Genomic DNA, 20,813 nt, shown 5'->3' with positions numbered 1-20,813 from the left:
CTGGCTGTACTAAAAATTAGTTCTGGAAGTTAGTTTTGGAGTAATGAAAGGTGGAATTAGGAAATAAATGCTTTGCATCCTGGTTAGAGTAAGTTTGAATTAATTTCTTTGTAACCTCATGATATATCAGAATCTAATTGTGTGAGTACAGTATTCTGTTCATGAACTGAGGATTCCCAAGCAATGACATTTGAAAAAATCAACCATCAGGTGCTTAGCAAATTTAAATCATACTCCATTTTTTGTGCCTTTTCTTACTGTCATGCAAGCAAGGTCATCTGTTGTATTGTGAATGAAAATAATATTGAAAACAATTTCATTTTATAATAAAGAACTTAAAACTTAGCTTATTGGGAGACATTAAAATATCATCTGTAAAGGGAAAAGCAGCCAAGTATTTGACACATAAAAAACTCTCCCTTCTTGGACAGAAATAATCAACAAAACTGTGTTTCTCCATAGAAACAGATTAAAAAAGAGCAATCGAATAACAATGAAATTGAAACTGCTTCAATGAAAACCTGTATTCCCAAGGCTCACTTTCTAACCTTGGAGGGAAATTGTGAGAATATATGGCTGAAGAACTTCCAAATGGCTGCATAGTGCTCTGCCTTCAGACAGCTGCCAGGCACTAAACTGCTTGCTAGCAATTCGTGGTAAGTTAGAAGTGCAGCTAAATGGTAAAATATGTGAGTATTTCTGTTACTACTTTGAAGGACCAGTTTTGTCCTCTACAGAAAGCCTGTGTCCTCAGTGACATGTAAATTAAGATTTGATTGAAGCTCTTAACACCAAATGAAGGTTGTGGAATAATAAATGGCAGTCATCATAGTTTTTGAATGTCTGGGCTGTATCTGGGATATCAAGTAAAGAAAGATCTAGCACTGAGGCTTCAGGGCTCAGCTTGGAGATAGTATTCAAGAGTGTTCAGTGAAAAAATTACTTCTTTCTTATGCCAGTGTAATCACATCTGATGAGTTATGGCACCTTATCCTATAAGCTGATGCAGGTCATTATGCACTTGTGCTGTTTGCTGAGCACTTGTTAAATATGCAGGAAGCACAGCACATGGGTATCTCCTGCCACTGTGTGATTTCTATTAGGTCCTTCTGTGTTACTTATGGCCAGGTCAGGATGTGTTGAGTACCTTCATCCCAAAAATTCAGTAGTCAATTTTATGTGATTGTTAAGGATCAGAAATCAAAACCAGAATAAGATAAAGGGCTTTGGCATAATCATTGCTTGCCTCTGTTAAATGACCTTGCTGAAGGTAATCTGGTGCAGGCAAGGGTGCAGCCCTCTTATTGCTCCCTGCTGCAAAACTCATCTTGGTGCATGGCCATGGTCACTCTGGAAGGTGTGACCTCCAGAATATCAGCTCCTGCAGCTGCTGGCCTTGTGCAGAGGGAGTCAAGGAGTTTGCTGGGCTTCCTCACTAGGAGACTGTATGCTCAAGCTTTTTATAAAAGACTATAAGATAAACTAGTAATTTGGAAATGTAAGCCTTAACTTTTCAGTACCCAAGAGGTGTTAGGTCACCACTGAGTTACAGCTCATTGCTATTTCTGAAGAAACTTTCATGGCTGAAGCAGAGATATGGAAAAAAAGGCTCTCTGCTGAGGCACGAGCACTACTCTGTACAGTGATAGTGAGGGCCAAAAGACTGAGACCCTTTAACCCCTGGGGGGAGCCTATCTTGGAGGCTAAATCCATGAGATTAAATCCTTGTACTGCTTTGCAGGATTTTCCACTGCCTGTCAAGAAATTACCCAAATCTATTATGCATACCTGATTTGACATTCTCTCTTCAAACTTGTCCTTCTTATCTCTAGCAGGACTCAAAATGTTACACAAAAAAATCAGAATTACAAGTGCTCCCATGTTAAATATAAGATAATGTAAAATATCTTATGGAAAAGACAGTGCTATCTCTCTGCCTTATCATGGTCCTCTCACTTTTCAGTCCAGTTAATCATTGTTCATTGGAAAAACTTTAATTTATGCTACAATAATGATGTGCTCTAAAAAGACACTGTGCTTTTCAGGTTCATTAAGATGTTCTGCAACTGGCTTTTCAAAACTGGCTTGAACATTCACAGTGCAGCAGCATTGTTCTTTATAGCCCAAGGTCATTAGATGGGAAAAAGCTTCATGTTTTACAGTTTTTCCCCATGGAAGTTCTGCAGTTGGTCTCAGAGAAGTGGCAGCATTTATGTTTTTCTTCAGTTGAAATGTCAGGGCTGTAGTTCTTTGTTATTCCACACTTTATGTCAAATCTAAATTCACAGGAGGCAAATTAAAGTTGGCTCCCACGTTTTCCCCAGCATCCCTGGGCCTGGACTGGCAAGGCCACAAGTTCACCAGCCCTTCTTCCATGGCTGCTTCCCGCTGTAGCTCCGGTAGATGGAGCAGAGTCAGAGCAGTGCCGGCAGCTGAGCCGAGACAGGGAGAGCCCCAGAGGCCAGGCTGGGCCAGGGCTCAGTCACTGCTGTGTCTGTGTGTGTGTCACTGACTTAGAGGTTTACAAGCTATTTAATACTTATATAGATACACAAATAAAAGAAAGTAATTACAAATAATTTTAAGACCATTCACTGGTAGCCCAGCCCAGCGAGACCCCTGGTGTCCTTTCCTGCCCTCACACACCCTGTGGTGACGCTGGTGCTGTTGGGGCCTGGCCGACATTGCCATGCCTCCTGTGCAGTGGCACTGCATTCGTGTGTCAAGAAAATGAATGTGGCATTTTAAGGTGTTCTTAGCCAGGAAAGTTAAAGTTCTGTGGTGGGACATGGTTGCAATGTGTTTCTCTGAGAGAATATTTTATAATGTATAGAGAACAGAATGCAGAGGTAGCCATGTGAAAGTAGCAGTGGCCTGGTGGCTCAGATGGTCCCCAATGGTGTAAGGGATGAAAGTTTGTGTTTCTGGGCTAAATCAGAGCACACAGAGTCTGGTGTCCAGGAAGAGCAGCTGACTTATTTTCAAACCTTTCTAGGCAAAATTTTTGTCAAACCTCTGTTCAACCCGACTTCTTGTTTAACCCAAGTTGTTGTTTGCACACTCTTTCTCTGTAATATGCCTGATCATCTCTTTACTTAAGGCACACAACAGCTATAACTCACACCCTGTGATATGCAGCTGGAGTCTCAGTAGCCATGTTGCCAGGAAAACAGTTAAAAATCCGAGGCAATTACAATAAAGTCCAACAAGATAAAAATTTTAATCTGTTTGCTTTTATAGCAGTCCATACAGTGACTAAAAACTATCAGTCTGGACTAAAATATTTGGGTTTCATGACATTAAGCTGAGAAGACTTGGTGATCTCTAATCCCCAGAACTATTTTGAATGAAATGAAAAGGTTTCTTTCCAGAGGAGAGTAAACTAAAATCAGGTAGCTAGTTCAGTCAGGAACAGTGTGACTGTGAATTAATGCACTAGCAGAGCTCTTGCTTTTTTTCTCTTGTGTTTGAGCTTTCCAAAAGGATAATGAGTGGGAGGGAAACCCGTGCACCTTCCAGGATTTTTATGCAGCCTAGAAAGCTTAGGCTTACCAAGGAAATCACTGACAACAACTGCACATGATCTGAAAACTAAAGGGGACTGTTGTAGCTTCCTCAGAGATCTCTTTTGTTCCAGAAAACCAGTGAGTCCCTTGGCACAAGGGCTCTCAACCAATTTAGGTCCTGCTTTCATCGTACTGGGGATTGAGCAGCACTGTTTCCAATCCCATGAAACTCCCCATTCTCTCCCTTAACAATGTCACCACAGTTTGCCTGGCACTAGAATTAACCTGTATTGCACCCACAGGGTTTTTTCACTGTTTTCTAGCTGTGAGAGCTTGGAGTTGCTCAGATGAGACACTGAAACCTGCGCAGGCTTCAAGTCTGACAGGGTTCAGTATAGGCCCTCAAGTTCCATCCATTATTCTATCTTTATTTTGTTTTGACCTAGGAAGACTAAATACTATACAGAAATCTATTTTCATTTCCAATTCTTGAGGTTCATTAAGAACTTCAGAGAGAAATTTAGTCCAAACTTGCTTTTTTATTTGAACTGTGAGCACTGCATTGATAACTTTAGCACTGACTGTGCAGTGACTTAGAGAATTGTGAATATTGTTTCTGAGGGAGTGAGACAAACCACGTGCAAGTACCTATGAACAATCTCATTTCTCTCTTCTTTTATAAGCTACGAACGTGTAAGGCAACTCCATCCAGGAACTTCTCACTGAATTTTTACATAGTGTATATAATAAATTATATACTTCCTGCTTCAGAGCAATGAGAAGTAACTGAGCAAGTGAAAGTAATCAAGCAGAGGCTGGTCAGTGGCTGTTAGCAGAGAAATGGGCTTTCTTAATGAAGAACTTTTCAATTAAGAAATTACAATCCTGGTTTTCCTGTAATTTCAGTTGTCTGGGCTGTTTCTAAATATTAGTTTTCAAGTGCTGAAAAGCAGGTCTTCATGGCTGTGACTTAGAGGGTTATAAGCCATCTAATACTTATATAGATACACAAATAAAAGAAATTAATTGCAAATAATTTTAAGACCATTCACATTAAATGATCCTCTTCAAGCCAGCCTGTGGCAAAAAGTTTCTGCTGACATTGAGAAGATTTTGCTCAGCCCTGAGCTCTACAGCCTGAAAAGAATTAAGGATCTACTAATTTCTTTTTGCTGTTTTCAATCATCAATTAAACTGAAAACAAGGGCTATAAATTATGGTGACCTTTGCAATAACTTATCATTTGTGGGATAGAATTGTGGTGCTGTGAAAGCACTGTGAATAATAAAAAATATATTAATAACTTACTCGGAAACCAGCAAGCAAAGTGTAAATTGCTTTCTGCTTGGTGTCAAATTTTCATGTAAGATACTGTATCATGGAAATTTTCAGTCTTGTTAAGATTCAGATGACCTAAAAATAATGCTACCCCTTCACCTCTGTACTTTTTGTCAGCTCAGCTGACAAATGTGATTCTACTAGATTTAATCAGCATTTTATAATGACTTCTACAGAAAATAAAGCCTGTTGGTTTTCCCTTGTTGGCCTCCAAAATGTATAAGGAACAATGGGTCAATTTGTTGGACTAAGAAATTGCTAAAAATGTAACAACCCCAAAAAACACATTCTGGTGGTACATGCATTCTCTACTTAATGGAATTTTCATTTTTATGCCTCTTCAACTAGGTTTTTGCAACAAACACTGAAGGAACTGCAGCGTCTGTATAAATTTTCGGACCATCATTTTGTAGACCAAAGATCTTCCTTAGTTCATGAGGCAGCTATGCCATTTCATGAGCCTGATTAAAGTTGTTCCCCCAAAATTGTCCTTTTGGTGAGAACACAGTGAGTTCTTCATGGCCCTTGGCCGCTCTTCACCTCAAAGATGCCGAGAAACAACTGGTGAAAATGTGTTTCTTTTTCTAGTTGCATGTCTGCTAGAAATACAATGGAGAGCAGATAGGTACCAGTTATCTATGTGGGACATGGAGTTCTCCACATCACTGATCTGTGCTAAATACTCAAGCATGGCCTTGAGGTGCAGAGCTTTAGGTCCTGTAGACAATTCCCCATTTTCCTGATTCCCAAGGACATAATGAGAAAGTTGTTCTTATAATCACTTGAAAGTTCTAGATACCAGGTGACACTAAGCTTCTATGTAATCTTTGTTCATCCTTGTATATGCAATAGCTTAAACTTCATCTAATTTTGATAGAAGATAAAAAAATCCCCCTTGGACTGGATCTTTTCCCTTGGCTTTACTTCTCAACTAATGATGGAAGATGGAGTGGAGATCCTTAGTTGATACTTCAACCATTGAATTACTTCTTTATTAGTGTTTTTTTTTTCTAGGATAAAGAACTGCTTCCTCAGTGAAGATACCATATTTATCACAGTTCTGCAAAACTCACTGCTTTTCAGCAGATCACAGACAAAAGATATGAACACCAGAAGAAGCCTGAATTTTAGTATTTGTTCATCTGTCCTTTGTGCCTTCTTTAATCTGATGCTATCTGACTGCAAAGACAGTTTTGCAGTTCTTCAGCAGTGATGGTGGGCAAAGAGGGAAACAGGCAAACATTTCTGACAACTGTCCATGCATGTCCACAGTACAGAGAGAAAGCAGCTTTCAAACTCAGCTTCCAACTCCCTGCGAGTTTGACAGGAGGATTCAGAAGGCCCATTTTCTTTCCTATATTTTAATTCCTGCTGTTGAGGTGGCACTTTGCACTGTGGATGCCAACTTTGGTGTTTGTATGTCATTCATAGTTCCCCAAGGGGAAGCTCACAGGGTGGCTGCATCCAGATGGGCCTGCCAAGTAATCCTGGCTACTCAGCAGGGTGCCACCTTCTGTGAAGTGACAAGGACCTAAAGAGATGAAGAGGGAAAGCAGTGTGAGTCCCTCCCAGGAGGTGAAGATGCAAGTCCTTTTCTCTGTTGAAATTGTCCTTGAAGGGAAAGTGCAGATGAAGCTGCACCATGAAGCAGATGTTCGGATCATGGTGTCAGATGAACGCTGCTCTTTTTAAGGTCAGTTTTACCTCTTGACACAGCCCAAAGGTGCATGTAGCTGTCAGTTGTTTCTTTTGAAAATTTGTTCTGCTTCAGTGAGTTGGAGAAATTCCTTGTTCTAGCAAAGTCCTAAAATAACAGATGGCTCATATGTCAGGCATCAGCAAATCCTGAAGTTGTGGGCATGACCCCTGTCCATGTCCTGTTGAAAAATCTGCGTCTCATCAGGATTAGGGTTTTCTGTAACAAAACCAAAAGTATAAGTTCCATTCACTTATAACATACTGTTGTTGGACTTTAAAGCTGTCTTCCCTAAAAGTAATGGAGATTTAGTGTTCTTCATTATGTTTTGGAAAACATTTATGCTGAGAAATTGTAACTTCCTGAGTGCTCAGTTAATGAGGCTGGGCAAAGCTAAATTGTGCAATTAAGTATTTGAGCCTTCATCATCCATATAAGTGAAAGTGCTGGAAGTGGTTTTGGGTGACAGCAAGATTAAGGGCATATGGCTTGAGGATGGCATCTTGTCAGACTGCTATGAACCTGTATTTTTGGGTTAGCATGAAGGATGACACCATATTTTGATCAAAATTAAACAGGTCCGTCAGGTATTATGGTAACTTGTGGTCAAAACCAGGTCAGGTTTTTTTTTTTTTTTCCTTTTGTTTTGTTTTGTTTTTGCAAGTGTCTGCAGCCCTGTATATCATGAACTTTTTGATGGTTATCAGCATGATATTGCACTTGGCAATAGTATTTTCACCAGTTTTCATTAAGGTTTCATGCTCATCCAACATTTCTAAAGAGAGTGTTAGGGCTTTATGATTCAATATGAGAGCAAGAATACTGAAGAAAGGACAGCCTTTAAAAAATGGCAGGAATCAAGTGGACATTATATCTTGTGTTTATGCGGCATCTCCTAACCAGGGGAATTTTTTGAGCTGTTCTGTTTGCCAGTGTTTCTTCATCACGAGTCACTGCAGCTGGTTCTCAGTGCTCAGCCCTGATGCACAGTAATCAAAGCCAGGGAATGGAGCCAGGCTTCCCATGCTGGGGGCTCTTCCCAACTGTCTGGCCAAGGAGTAGGGTAACTGTGGAATATGCTGACAAAGACTGGGGGCTAGGCAGACTCATCGGGCTTAATGCTATAGCTGATGGCTGAGGGAGGCCCAAAGAATTTTGTATTGCTTGTGGAGCTGTTGGCATTGCTTCTTTCATACAGATTTTTCTCATGTAATCCCATGCTCTCACATGCTGGCTTGATGTATTGTCTCAATAATGTGGGAAGGCTGGGGAAAATCAGTAAAATGACTATATTTCAGTACGGTGTGTGTCAAGGGAAGGATGTCAGTCAATCACAGGCTGGAAAAAGCAAGCAATATCTTATCTCTGTGTGAGACTGAAATTCTTAATGTCCCTGTGTGAAGAACTGTGCCTCCATTTTCAGGCACTTTACTCCCTTGAGCAGCCACATATTTAACCTGTGTTGAGCGCAAGTGTAAATCTTGATGTATTTCACAGTGCAGAGCCCTTTCCAGCAGAAAGGAAGAGATGAGGTGAAACAATAACAGAAACTTCAGTTACTGCCTGAGATCTGTTGGACCAATAAAGCAATTAAAATGATGCCATTGAATTAACAATCTTTACACAAGGAATGTGTTTAGGAGATTGCTGTGGCTGTGAAAAATATTTTAAACCATTCATTTAAATTTTTTGTTTATTTGGTCTGCTGAAGCACTAGTTCATGAGATGACCACTGTTCTGAAGTGATTCAGATCACTTTTCACTTAGAAGAGGTCTCAGAAATGTCTCAGTGAACTAATTAGTCATCTTTATCCAACCTAAGAAATATTTCTCCTTGTAGCAGTAATAGTGATTTGATGTCATACTGATTGCTAGTGGAAATAAAAAAAAATTTGAGCTAGACTAGCATCTGAATTAAGGTGGCTGGTATCCTTTCCCACCTTATATTATTCTTGTTATTCTCTGCATGACTGATGTCAAACCCATAATTTTCAGGTAGTCTATGCAAATTTATTAAGAATGGTTATGTAAGTAAGGTTGCTTTCCTCTTTGTGATGGTCTCATCCTGGCATAGTCAGAGCACATTGACACATCTGTGTGAGGAGGCAGCAATGGTAACACTGGTTTGCATATATTCCAAGAGTGGTGGCATCTGTTTGGTGATTAGCTAAAGGATTTTGGCTGTCAGAGCTGTCAATCTGACACCTTTGATGAGCACTAAAATAAATCTGTTCTACCAGGAACTGTTCATTTTTTAACCTGCTTTTGATTTGCTTGACTCTTTGTGTCCTTGCCGATAACTACTAGAAAGGCTAATGCATTATCAACTCTGAAAAGGGAAGCAAGCGGCTGTCATTTTTTACACAACAGATGTTCCTGATCAGGAATCAGACAAAGGATCTCATCACTCTTCCTCTGAGCAATTTAATTTGTCTGTTCCACGGCATACCAGCCACCTCCTATCTAGTCACTGATGTGCCCAAGTCCTACTTCATTTCAGGATCAGTTCCTTTAATCTTACAGAATTATTAAGTTTTTTTTCTGTGCCAGGGCAAAGAGAGTGGAAAAAAGGAAATTGCTTCATTGCTTATGTTGTCACCAATGATGCATCATAATGAAAAATAACAAACGCCTATTTCAAAAATAGGAAGCCCAAGTACTACATCTTAAGAGAACTAGAAAGTAATCTATGAGCACTTTTTTTTAAGAAATAGCAATATAGATTTAATGATGTTTCTTTAGAAGTTTTAAGACTCAGAGGTAAGAATAAACAGTGTATAACTCATCAGATTCTTGTGATGCAACTTAGGAGGATGGAAAAATTTATGTATTTTTAAGAAAAGCTGTTGCTTTGGATCCAGTTCTCCACTCTTTAATCATGCAAATTATCTGAAATGAGTAATTACCGACAATGTTACACTCTTTTCTATTTAGTTTGATGAAACGGTATCACTCTGCTGCTGTTTTGTAGTCATGGATGGGTGCTGCTGGGGGTGTAAATTCTGTAGTTATTCTATAGTTTATTTCCCAGTTATTCTGCTAAAGACTTGCTGGAAGGGAGAGGCAAGGGAAGGTGGTCTTGTGCTTGTGGTTAGCCCAGCACAGAAAGGTCAGCTGCTGCTGACAGTACAAACAGGACTGTCCATGGCCACAGTCCCAGCTGTCAGTCCTGGTAAATGAGTGTCTTGGTTTGGAAAGACAGGTGTCTGCTAAGGAAGGCAGGAGCCTCCCCTGAAATGGAAAATGTAAACCCCCTCCTTCTGAATTGATATAAATTTGAAATTAAAGGGCTCTCAGGTAAAAATATGGGGGCAGGAATAACAGTTCTTTATTAGGGAAGAAAATAAAAAGATAAAATAAACAATGCAGTAAGCCAAAACAACACTGACAGAGTCAGAACCCAACCTGGCACCCTGTTGGTCAGGGTGCTGCTACCGTCCAATTGGAATTGTGGCTTTAGTCCTCCTGGAGTGTCTGGTGTGGTTCTGTTGGAGCAGGGATCCTGTAGAAAAGTGTAGTCTTCCTCTGAAGATCCAGTGGAAGAGGCAGCTGTTCCTCTGGGAAATCCAGTGGAGAAACCACACTGGTGTTCCAGAATCTCAAGATTATATCTGGGTAGGAATGCTTGGCTCCTCCCTCTGGGTGGAGCATCTCATAATGGGATGTTATAGTTCTTATCAGTCATGCAGTGACATTCAATAGCCTGTTATCAGCAGATGTCCCCTCCCAGAGGAAGGAGTGGGTGTGGAAGAGATAAGGAAAACTGCCCACTTAACAGAAGACAACTGCCGTACAGATGGCAAAGAGAAAACAAATTGCTTGGCAATCCAGGACAATGAGCAAAATGTGTTTAAGGACATGGCTGTCCATCAGTGGTAGAAAGAGAAGCCACTCATGTGACCTCTTTTCCATGTGACAGGTGGACAGGACAGAAGTGATCCGAACCTGCATAAATCCCGTCTTCTCCAAGCTGTTCACGGTGGACTTCTATTTTGAAGAAGTGCAGCGATTGCGGTTTGAGGTCCATGACATTAGCAGCAATCACAATGGGCTGAAGGAAGCAGATTTCCTCGGTGGCATGGAGTGCACACTTGGACAAGTAAGTGCCAATGCCATTTTCCCCCTTGTTGCTCGTTTTTTGTATATATGTGGCATATGTTCTTTGTTGAGTGACTGATAGGTGAGATTTGTGGCAAAATTCTTAACTGGTGCTTTGAATGGGATAATTGAGAACTTCTGCTGGTTTGTTTTACTGCTGTAGTACAGCTTCAGTCCTTACAGGAAATGGAAGATCAGTGATTGGCCTTGGACAGTAAAAGGCCATGCTCATTAGGCATTGGAAAATAGACTGATTTTGAAGAAGGTTATTGTTCCTTACATTGCATGGGGTTTAAAGCAAGTTCAAAGTCCAAGAAACACTTAGAAATATACTTTATTCACGTAGGATAGTGCCTGGTGATAGTGTGATAGGGTTGGATTCATCTCCCTGACTCTCAGTCATCCAAAAGTTAGGTGTCTAGACTAAGTTACTCTTCTGATTTCCATCTTAAGTTCAATGGAGAGAAACAGACAGTTCCAACCATTGATTCATTTTGCCTGAGACATCTATCCTAGATTAGGATAAATTGTCTTCAGGAGATACCTGTCCTTCCTTATCGTTTGTCAAGAGAGTCTAGACAGCTGGCTTAGGGGAGATACTTAACTTTTTTGATTACTAAATTTAACGGTGATGAGTCCTACCCACAAGATCAATATCTAGATGTCATCATAGCCAACTCTGTGGTGAATTCCCATACTGCTGACTGGTGGTACACTGCAGTGTTCCAGGCAGAACTGTTTATTTCAGACTGGCAGTTTTTGTCATGCAGGGTTTCATAGCACAGATTTCTGCTCTGTCCCTAGTGCAGAAATTTGGCAAAGCCAAATTTCACTAAGCTGAGTGTAAATTTGTTCTTCATGCTGTGTGCCAAGAGCAGGAAGTGCTTTTGTTCAGATTTTCCTTTTCAGTGCTTCCACATAAGTTTGTATTATGAACAGGATACATGTCATGGAAAATGCTGCAAAGCTTTGGTTCCCTGTTTTCTCACCTTTTGTGGGTCCTCACTCAGCCCCACCACAGAGGAATCACTTTGATTTTCTTCCCACAGCTATTAGGCCAAACATGCTGGACGAGGAAAAGTCCTCTTAGCAAGAGAAATAATATGAAATATATGCATTTACTAAATTGGAAGCTCAAAATAAAGATGTTGGTATTTAGGATATTTACAGTGCACTGTTCCTTTTGACAGATTTCTTGTGGTCTTGAGCAATGAAAAGAAGCTGTCCTATAACACGAAGGGGAATGGGAAACAAAGCAAAATGTTATTATAATCTTCTTCTTGCTTAATTGGCTTGAAAAAGAAGGGGGGAAAAATGTCACTGCTGCTGCCTGTAACATAAATGTCTTTATAATTATTTGATGGCTATAAATAGCACACAGCTGGGTTGTTTGCAGCATAATTTCAATGGTAACCAAGAAAAAATAACAGTGTGAATTCTGTTCACAGAAATGCAACTTGGAGGACTCTGATCTCATACTTAGTTATGTTTGGTGGTGTTCCTTCCTCCCGCTTTTCTAGTTTTTTGCCTTTATATAATTTAAAACTGATTTAGGAAATTCCACAAGAGTAGCACTGGAACTGTCATCCAAGTCAAGCCTTTATGAAGACTCCAAAGCTGACAGTCCTACAGCACAGGCTGTACACATGGAGCTTACACTCTTGTTTAGCTGTATGGTGTAATTACAGCATTCTTTGAATTTTGATAATAGACGCACGGCTTTTCTTGAGACAATTTTGACATTAATTTGTTGTCTACATAATTTTAATGCCTGAATAAAACAGAATTTTTTGTAAGAGTGTGTGTCAGCCTCCCAGCTCACTTTCCCAGTGCAAGTAGGATTTAATGAGATATCCAGGAAGGCTGTAGATTTTTAGGCATAGTCTGAAAGACTGATGCCCTTCCCACCCCCACATAGAAGTGCTAACTTTTATTGCTCTCTTCAAGGTAATAGTTGATCTCTAAGATTCAGTGCTACCTGTACCTGTTTGTAGATCATCGCTTAGATGTGTGGCAAACCTGCATGTTTACCCAAATCATGTAACTCTTCTATCAAAATCAAAATTAGTATGAATAACAAATGCTGAGAAAGACAATAGCATGATTATACAGATTCACAAAGACGAGTGCATTTTAGCTTTATTCTGATCTCAGTCTTATATGTAGCCTACCCAATAGGTACAGGCTTGTCACAAATTTGGGGTCCTAGATGCGAATGACAAAAAATGCATTCCTTTGGAAGGTTTCAATAATCTCCTTCCAAATGCTCTAATAAATTTGTGTTCCATGAGAGTGATGAGGGCAGTGACTTGTAGGCTGTTAGATCTGAGCCATATACTGTCTGGAGACGTCCCACTGGATTTTCTGAAAGATTTATTTATACTGCTCTTGCCTAGACAAGTCAATTCTGTGCCTCTACTGGGAAATACTGTGGTTAGCAACATCCTGGCATGTAGTCAGTCATACCTGGATGTGAAGAGCTGATTAATCAACAGGAATTTCTTATGCCACAACATTTAAACATGGTAGAACAAATGGTTGTGGGTAGATACCTGATGAGTGTAGATACATAAATGTCAACACGCTAAATAGAAACATTTCCTCAAAGTGATTTGTTTTGTCCATCACACTTAAAAGTTTCCCTTCCAGACAAAACAATAGCAGATTGTCTTTTGAATGGTTTGACAGGAGCAGGCTTGGTATGAGGTGTATAGTAGGGATTTTTGGTGTGTGTTTTTAAGAACTAAAAGTATGTTCCTTGTACTGAGAAAGGCTCTTTCTACATTCCAATTTCCCAGCTTCTTGAGTGTCCTGGTAATGTGCAGATTGGCAGAATATCAACAAATATGTTCTCTACAGTCAGAATGATAACCAAATCAAACAAACCCTAAAATATTAGAGAAGGCAGGAAAGTTGAGAGTGCAAACAAATTTATCTCAGTTAGCAGCATAGTCTTAAAATATGGTCTGCAATTGCATATTGTTTATAAAACAGAGTTTTTCAAGGAACTTCACATTCAGACAATGTACCATACTCCAAGCAGCTTGTGTTGTACTGTTTAAATAGTGACATTGTTAAATGGTAGGTTAATGTGCATAACTAAAAACTGTAATTTTTAAAAATATGCTATTATTTTATTTTTTTTTGTTCAATTTCTAATTAAATGTATAAAATTAGTATCTAATAATACCAGTTCTACAGTCATATGGTAGTTATTTAATCAAGGAAACTGTAGCATGTTTTGCTTCTAACTTCACAATGATTATTCTTAATTGGGAGCATGTTTGTGAAATTAGATTCACAGGATCCCAGCAGAGTTTGTTTGGAGGGGTCCTTAAAGACCATCTAATTCCAATTCCCATGCCATGGGCAGGGACACCTTCTACTAGACCAGGTTGATCCAAGCCTCATCCAGCCTGGCATTGAACACTCCAGCAACCTCTGAGCAACCTGTTTAGCCTCACTACCCTCATAGTGAAATTCCTTCCTAATATCTAGTCTAAATCTACCCTCTTTCGGTTTAAAGACATCAGCCCTTGTCCTGTCACTCCATGCCCTTGTAAATAGTCCCTCTGCAGCTCTCTTGTAGCCCCCTTTAGGTACAGGAAGGTGCTGTAGGCTCTCCCCAGAACCTTCTCTTCTCCAGGCTGAACAACCCCGACTGTCTCAGCCTGTCTCCACAAGGAGAGGTGTTCCACCCCTCTGATTCGGGGCCCTCCTCTGGAGACCCAAAACTGGGCGCTTTGCTCTGGGTGGTGTCTCTGGAGCAAATCCTTAGTTAGGTTTACTTGAATTGCCATACAAGGAAGTGGCATAGACATTTGGGAGGGTGTGCTTTTCATATCATAAGGTAATTTAAGTGAGGAGGGATTCCTGGGGTCTCCAATTCAATCTGCTGCTCAAAACGGATAAGAACATATTGTTCAGGGGCTTCTCCAGCCCAGTCTTGAATATCTCCAAGGATGAAGTTATCACAGCATCTCTGGGCTTTGTCCCAGTGTTTGGCACCCTCACAGCAGTGATGGCTTCCTGTGTGTAAGCAGAGGCATAGTGAACCCTCACTCCTATATGCAATTACTTTTGGTAGCCTTCAGGTGGCAAAAGAAAGCCTGAATTTGCAAAGTGAAAATAACCAGAGCAGGTATGGCTTAGTTTTAGCTGGTCTTGCTTAGGGAGGAAGGCAGTAATATCAGCCTTCTTGAGCTGCTGCTGTAAATTACAGCTCTCATTCTTTGGAGTGGGAGTGTTGGGGTTGAGCAGTGGTTTGGCACTGTGCTTTCTGCTTCAGCAGAAACTGCTTGGGATGCTCCATCAGGCTGTGCATCTGCCCACTAATCCTCTAACTCTTCAGTTCACCCTAAATAGTTGCTATTCTTTGCATAGGCGCTGGCAAGCAAGGGCACCCATCCACAGCTTTGTAGTGATAAGCAGTGAAATCACAACCAGTAATATTTTAATTGCCATCTTGGGCCACCACTCTGTAAGGGTGACCTCTTGCTTTCTTACAGATGCAATCTGCATCTAAAGATGCTATGAATCAGTTCTTGCTCTGTCATGGTTTTGCAGATGTCTGTAACTTTGGAGAGTAGATTCTTCCCTCTTTCCTCTTTGTTTTTCTCTTTCCACTTCCCTGTGCCTAGGTAAAGTGTTGAGGCACTCCTCTCACCCAGACTAATAATTTCCAACTCAATCCTCACCTAGTATCTGAGAGTTTTGTACTTCTGTTGCTTTTTGGTTCCTCACAAAATCTGTAATTGTTTTGAGTGTCGGAAGATAGATTGATTTTTGTTTAATGGGTCAGGGTTTTATGTATGTGAAAAAAAGCAATGGGGAAATAATATTAGATGGAAAAGCACAGTCAGAAATTTAACAGTGTGGTTTTCATGTGGGATAGTGTGGTGGTTGGGGTGCATGGTATGGGATTTGGTTTTCTCCCAGGATCTTGCCCACCCTCAGCTCCTTGATGAGGGGGTGAAATGTTGAGAGACAGTGCTGATGCTGTGCGCACCCTGCTCAGCAGTCACCAAACCCTGGTGTGTTATCCGCACCTTTCCAGGTACCAATGGACCTGGAGGGCTGCTGTAGGAAAATGAAACTAATACAGACAGCAAAACCCCAAATCCAGGTCCTCTTCTGTTTATATGTCATGAGCTTCTAAAGCACTCTTACTGGAATAATTAAGCTTTATATTCCATAAATTTTGTAGAACATTGAAATTGCATCATATAGTACAGTAAGGGCTGAAACTTTCTAATAACCGAAGTTAATTTCTTAATTACACGGTAATTATCAGGGGGGTGGCCAAGGAAGATTTTTTTTTCTGAAGTTTCACCCAGAAATTTTAGTCTGTTCTATAAGAGCTCACAACAACTATTTCAATGGATAACCATTTTCTGATGAAAACTAAAAACACATTTCCAAGACAGTCTCAATTACTGCTCAGCTGTTCATGCAACACCATTAAATTATGGAAACCAGTAGAGTTTTTATTTCTTAAACCACCCCAGCTGTGTGGGTTTGGTTGTTCTCTGTGACATATTTTGTGGGAATAACCTTTGTGGCTTTTCTTCCATTACTTACTGTGGCTGGTCTTTGCTGTTTTCAAATTTGGGATCTTATCCCTTGTTTAATTTCTTTCAATTTTTAAAACTGTTAAAATGCTGTTACTCCCTTATTTGCTCAACTAGTAGCAGAAGAAAGCTGCAGAGATGTAAATCTTTTTGTGTCAGGAACATTTTCAAGGATTATTCTGAGATTTAATATTACGTATACACACATTTGTGTACAAATTGGATTGAAAATATTCCTTCTCAGTAATGAATATAATTGTTTCTCGTGTGTTTTTCATAGTATATGCCATTAGCAGATTATGCACTTGAAAAAGCTGACTGATTATTAGTTCAATTTCAGCCGTCACAAATCCCCTTGCTCTTGAATTAGAGAAAGGCTAAAAGAGTCATGATTGCACCTGAATTAATTAAACTGAAACATTTTGCATGAGAATATTTATTTAATAGACTGTTGACTGCTTCTGTGGGGCAAAAGACATATGACCAGCTTTTTTCAAGGTGTTTGAATTTCTAAATCTCATTAGATGTCTGTGGGCCTCCTTAGGTATCTAGGTACCTTTAAATACTTGGCCTTTGATCTCCTCCAAATGAAGTTGCTCAATTCATTAGTGGGATGAATAATCTACTTTATTAGACGTGAATGTCATTTTCTACTAGCGCTGATTCAGAGCAGAAGCAAATAATGAATGCAACACTCTCCCTAACTTTGCCTAACCCTTTCAGAACCTCTGTTATCCCCAGGAAACTCTTGGTTTGCCATTGCAGCATGATCTCTGAAGCTGTAAGGTTTTCTAGATTAATCTTGCCATAGTTAATAGAATTTCTTATACAGTTTGCACTGCTTTGTTTTCACATGCTTTATCTTTTTGTATGAATTACTGTAGCAGTCTTTAGAAGAGTAATTTAAATTTAGTTTGCTATTATAATGAGATATTATTGTGACTAATTCTAAAAGGGCTGCTACTCTACACACTAATTAAATTCAAAGACCTTTTAAACTATTGATAAGATATTTCCTGTAATAACATTATGCCTCTTGTGATAGGCATATCTCTTTTTCTGTGTTCCATTTTGATTGACTATTTTCAGGTACAGATCTTTAACAAAGACAGGGAGAGGTATAATTCAGCTGTAAATAGACTCTGAGCTGAACAATACTATAGCAAACAAAAGACATCTTGGAGAGTGATGAGCATGGTACAGAAAGACTCATATGTACAGAGAGGATCATTATAGCATTAAAACTGGCTCTATGAAGGAACAAGAATTCTGTGAGCAATTAGAATGAGACTTTCTTCTCTGTAGGCCTATGCATCTGAACTTGATCACTTGAAGGGTTTTCTCGGTATCTGTGACCCATTCCCCAAAACTTTTTTTTTCAATGAGAGTGGAATACAGTCTCTAACATTTACATAATGTCTGGTCTCTCTTTGTGTTGAAATGTAGCATGCTTGGTGCATCTGCAATTGTGTGCCACTCTTCATGAAAACTATTTGGTGGGTTCAAAAACAGCTGGGAGATAGATGGCAAGATAAACACAAGCACATCAGAGTTGTATAAACCTTGTTTTGTCTCAGGCCAGGCTGAAAGAGGAATGTGTGAAGAGAGAGCTTTTACACTGTGAGGAAGAGATACTTCTGCTGCCTGTGCTTAAAATTGATCATTCATTGTTCACCTATACAGGTGAAATGTCATCAAGGTCTGACATTGTATTTGGGGGTGTTTAGAGGTTTACAGTATCTGACTTGCATGGACTAATATTTTAATTTACAAGCTTCAGAATATATTTTACAAGTGTTAAATCTTCAATTGTTTGTCTAGTCACTCTGGTTGCATCATTCCACGTACAGCAATATCATGAAAGTATTGCTGTCCTTCATTTGGGACACTTTGTAGCAGTGAAAAATGTGCTTAAAGGGGTAAAAATTTATACTGGAAGGGAAGAGCTTAAGAGAGTCTGTAGCATAACTGGCAAATACTTTTGATATGGTTATGTCCCACAGGATCCTTCTTTTGCGGTGCATTGAGGATTAAAAGTATTTTGTGAATACAGTCAAGTTAGTTTGATTGTATATGTTAAAGTCCCCACTCAAACTTGACAAGATAGCAGTTTCTAGTTTTAATAGTTACCTATTAAACTGCTATTGTCCCAACCTATGAGTTTTTATTACTTTTCTGATTCTGTCTTGTATCTCACTGGGGTGGAGTGTGGCAGTGACTGTGTGTGCCTTGGCTGCTGGCTGGGGTTAAGCCACAACACAAGGGTTGGTGCAAGATTTGAGATGTTTTTTTGAAAGAATATGATTGCTACTTTTCTTTCCTTGATATATCAACATGGTTCTAGCAGATGGTGGAAACACACTCTATATGTACCACTGCTGTTTGGTGGGAAATTGCTTCTCCAGGTTTGAAGTGTGTTTACCACCAAGGGATCTGCACTTAAATATATTGGATCATGAAGATTCAGTCTGTGAAAAAGGCATTTGGATAAAGGGAAAAATGCTACTAAACTGTGACTAGGTGCTCTTTGCAGTTCTGAAAAAGAATTAGGTTGAGTTGAGTAACTATGAAAGTACATATAGCAGAAATAACATCTGGGAGAAGAGTTAACACAGAGGTGCTAGGAAATAAAAGTTATTTCTCTGGCTATCCCAGCTAGCAAGGAAGAGATACAAAGACTTCTTCAAGCTGTGTACTATTGTGATTGAGGGAAATTTGTGCTTGATCTCTCTGTGTAAATAACTAAATTTGGGGTTCCTGTAAGAAAGTCCAATGTGCAGAAGAGGACAATCCAAATAAAGAATTTAGGACATTTAACCTCTGGGTCAGGGTGGCACCTTGCAAAGCTGAATCAATGCTGTTGAAATAACTTGGTTAAAAAGCCATATTGAAAACTTGGTGCTGGCTCTATTTATGAGCATTGGGAATACTGCATGATATTATTGAAAGTTATCCCTATACTTGGTTGAAAAAGGACCACCTAGACAAAGACATTTTAAAAGTTTCTTAAACAAGCCAGGTAAAACAAGTCATTATATTTCACAGCTCGTCTTAGACAGTACTGATTAGTCACGACTCAGGCACAGGAGAGAGGAAACCTTCATCAGAGTCCTTGTCTCTGAGTGATTGCTGAGCAATGCTTTGGTGCTTTTATCTAGAGTCTTGCATCTGTTCATACTTTTAAAATAATGAAGAAAAAAAAGTGCAAGGCCTCTTTTAGCTATTTTAAATTGGAAATAGTATTAAATGGAGATGTAAGTTCAGATTTCTCTATAATATTGAGTATCTGTCCTTAACCTGTAAGGGCTTGTATGTAATAAGGAAAATTAAGATCATCATCAAGGGAATTTCTTACTCCCATCTTACCACAGGGCTGACATCCCTTATCACTTCAGACCAGAAATCTACCAGAGAAGATGTTCTGTTGAGATGACTGCATGTCTGATAAATAGAAATAATTTCATGTTCATATGCTCTCTCTCAGAATCAGAGGCTTTTACATCTTTTTTCCACCTCATGCAAACATATTACTATGATGTTTTTATTGGACATATGGTGCTCTTCGGCCACAACTGGGTAGTAGTTTGTATGTAGCTGAAATTGAACTTGGCTTCACTTCTCTAAGTCTCACCTTTTATACCTCTGAGGTGTGGCTCTTGTACAAGCCTCCCCAAACTGAGCAGTAAAAAGGATTGTTGTTGTTTAACCCCAGCTGGCAACTAAAGCACCATGCAGCTGCTTGCTTACACCCCCTTTGCCCTGTGCTGCCACTGTGGGGAGGAGAATCAGAAAGAAAAAGTTAACTTCATTCTTGAGATAAAAACAGTTTAATAATTAAAACAAAATAAAATTTTATTGTTATTATAACAACATCGATAATGAAAGGAGAGAGAAAGAATAAAATAAAACCCAAAAGAAAGAAATGATGCATGGTACAATCACTTTCCACCTGCTGACTGATGCCAGCCCATCCCTTAGCAGCAATCAGCAGCTCTGAGCCAACTCTCCCCAGTGTTTATACTGAACATGGCAGTCTGTGGTATGAAATATCTTTTTGGCTAGTTCAGGTCAGCCATCCTGGCTATCTTCCCTGGCTTTTTGTGCACCTCCTCTCTGGCAGAGCATGGGAAACTGGAAATCCTTGATATGGAGTAAGCACTACTTAACAACAACCACAACATCAGTGTGTTAACATTATTCTCATACTAAATCTGAAAGACAGCACTATACCAGCTACTAAGAAAATTATCTCAATTCCAGCATGAACAAGGACTGTTTTCTACCTCTATTTGCTGACTGGTAGGTCATGTTTCTAACAAAATGTTGTGAAAATACATGTTCTCAAATTGCAATGACGTTTTCTAGGGCTGAACTGGATTATATTATTTGTGTTCTAGAAGGAAGAGAGATATTTACTTTCTGCACTTCTTTGCATCAGTTTTGAAAAAACCCTTTTTTTTTCTCTGAAGCATAAGTTTTAAATTGCAAGGTTTTGAAGCCGGAGTCAAGTCAAAGACTCCTGACAAATGAAAGACCTATAGTCAATTACCTTCTTGTAAAACATTTTGCCAGCTCAGCTGCCTCTGCAACTCTGAACTAAGACTA

At 39.5% G+C, this 20,813-nt stretch overlaps 1 protein-coding gene across 3 annotated transcripts in view; it reads left to right on the top strand.

The window, feature by feature from the left end:
- The window catches only part of CPNE4 (copine 4), a 226,518-nt gene that overhangs the window by 106,400 nt on the left and 99,305 nt on the right, over positions 1-20,813 (top strand). For all 3 annotated transcript variants that reach the window (XM_074539635.1, XM_005481004.4, XM_005481003.4), the window contains one exon: positions 10,460-10,639. In XM_074539635.1, coding sequence (XP_074395736.1) covers positions 10,619-10,639 — 21 coding nt within the window. In that variant the 5' untranslated portion in view covers positions 10,460-10,618. The remainder of the gene's footprint in view (positions 1-10,459; positions 10,640-20,813) is intronic.

Source organism: Zonotrichia albicollis, chromosome 1 (assembly GCF_047830755.1).
Source record: "Zonotrichia albicollis isolate bZonAlb1 chromosome 1, bZonAlb1.hap1, whole genome shotgun sequence".
Classification (NCBI taxonomy): Eukaryota; Metazoa; Chordata; class Aves; order Passeriformes; family Passerellidae; genus Zonotrichia; species Zonotrichia albicollis.
The sequence above is the reverse complement of the archived record's forward strand: the minus strand, read 5'-3'. Positions and strand labels throughout refer to the sequence as shown.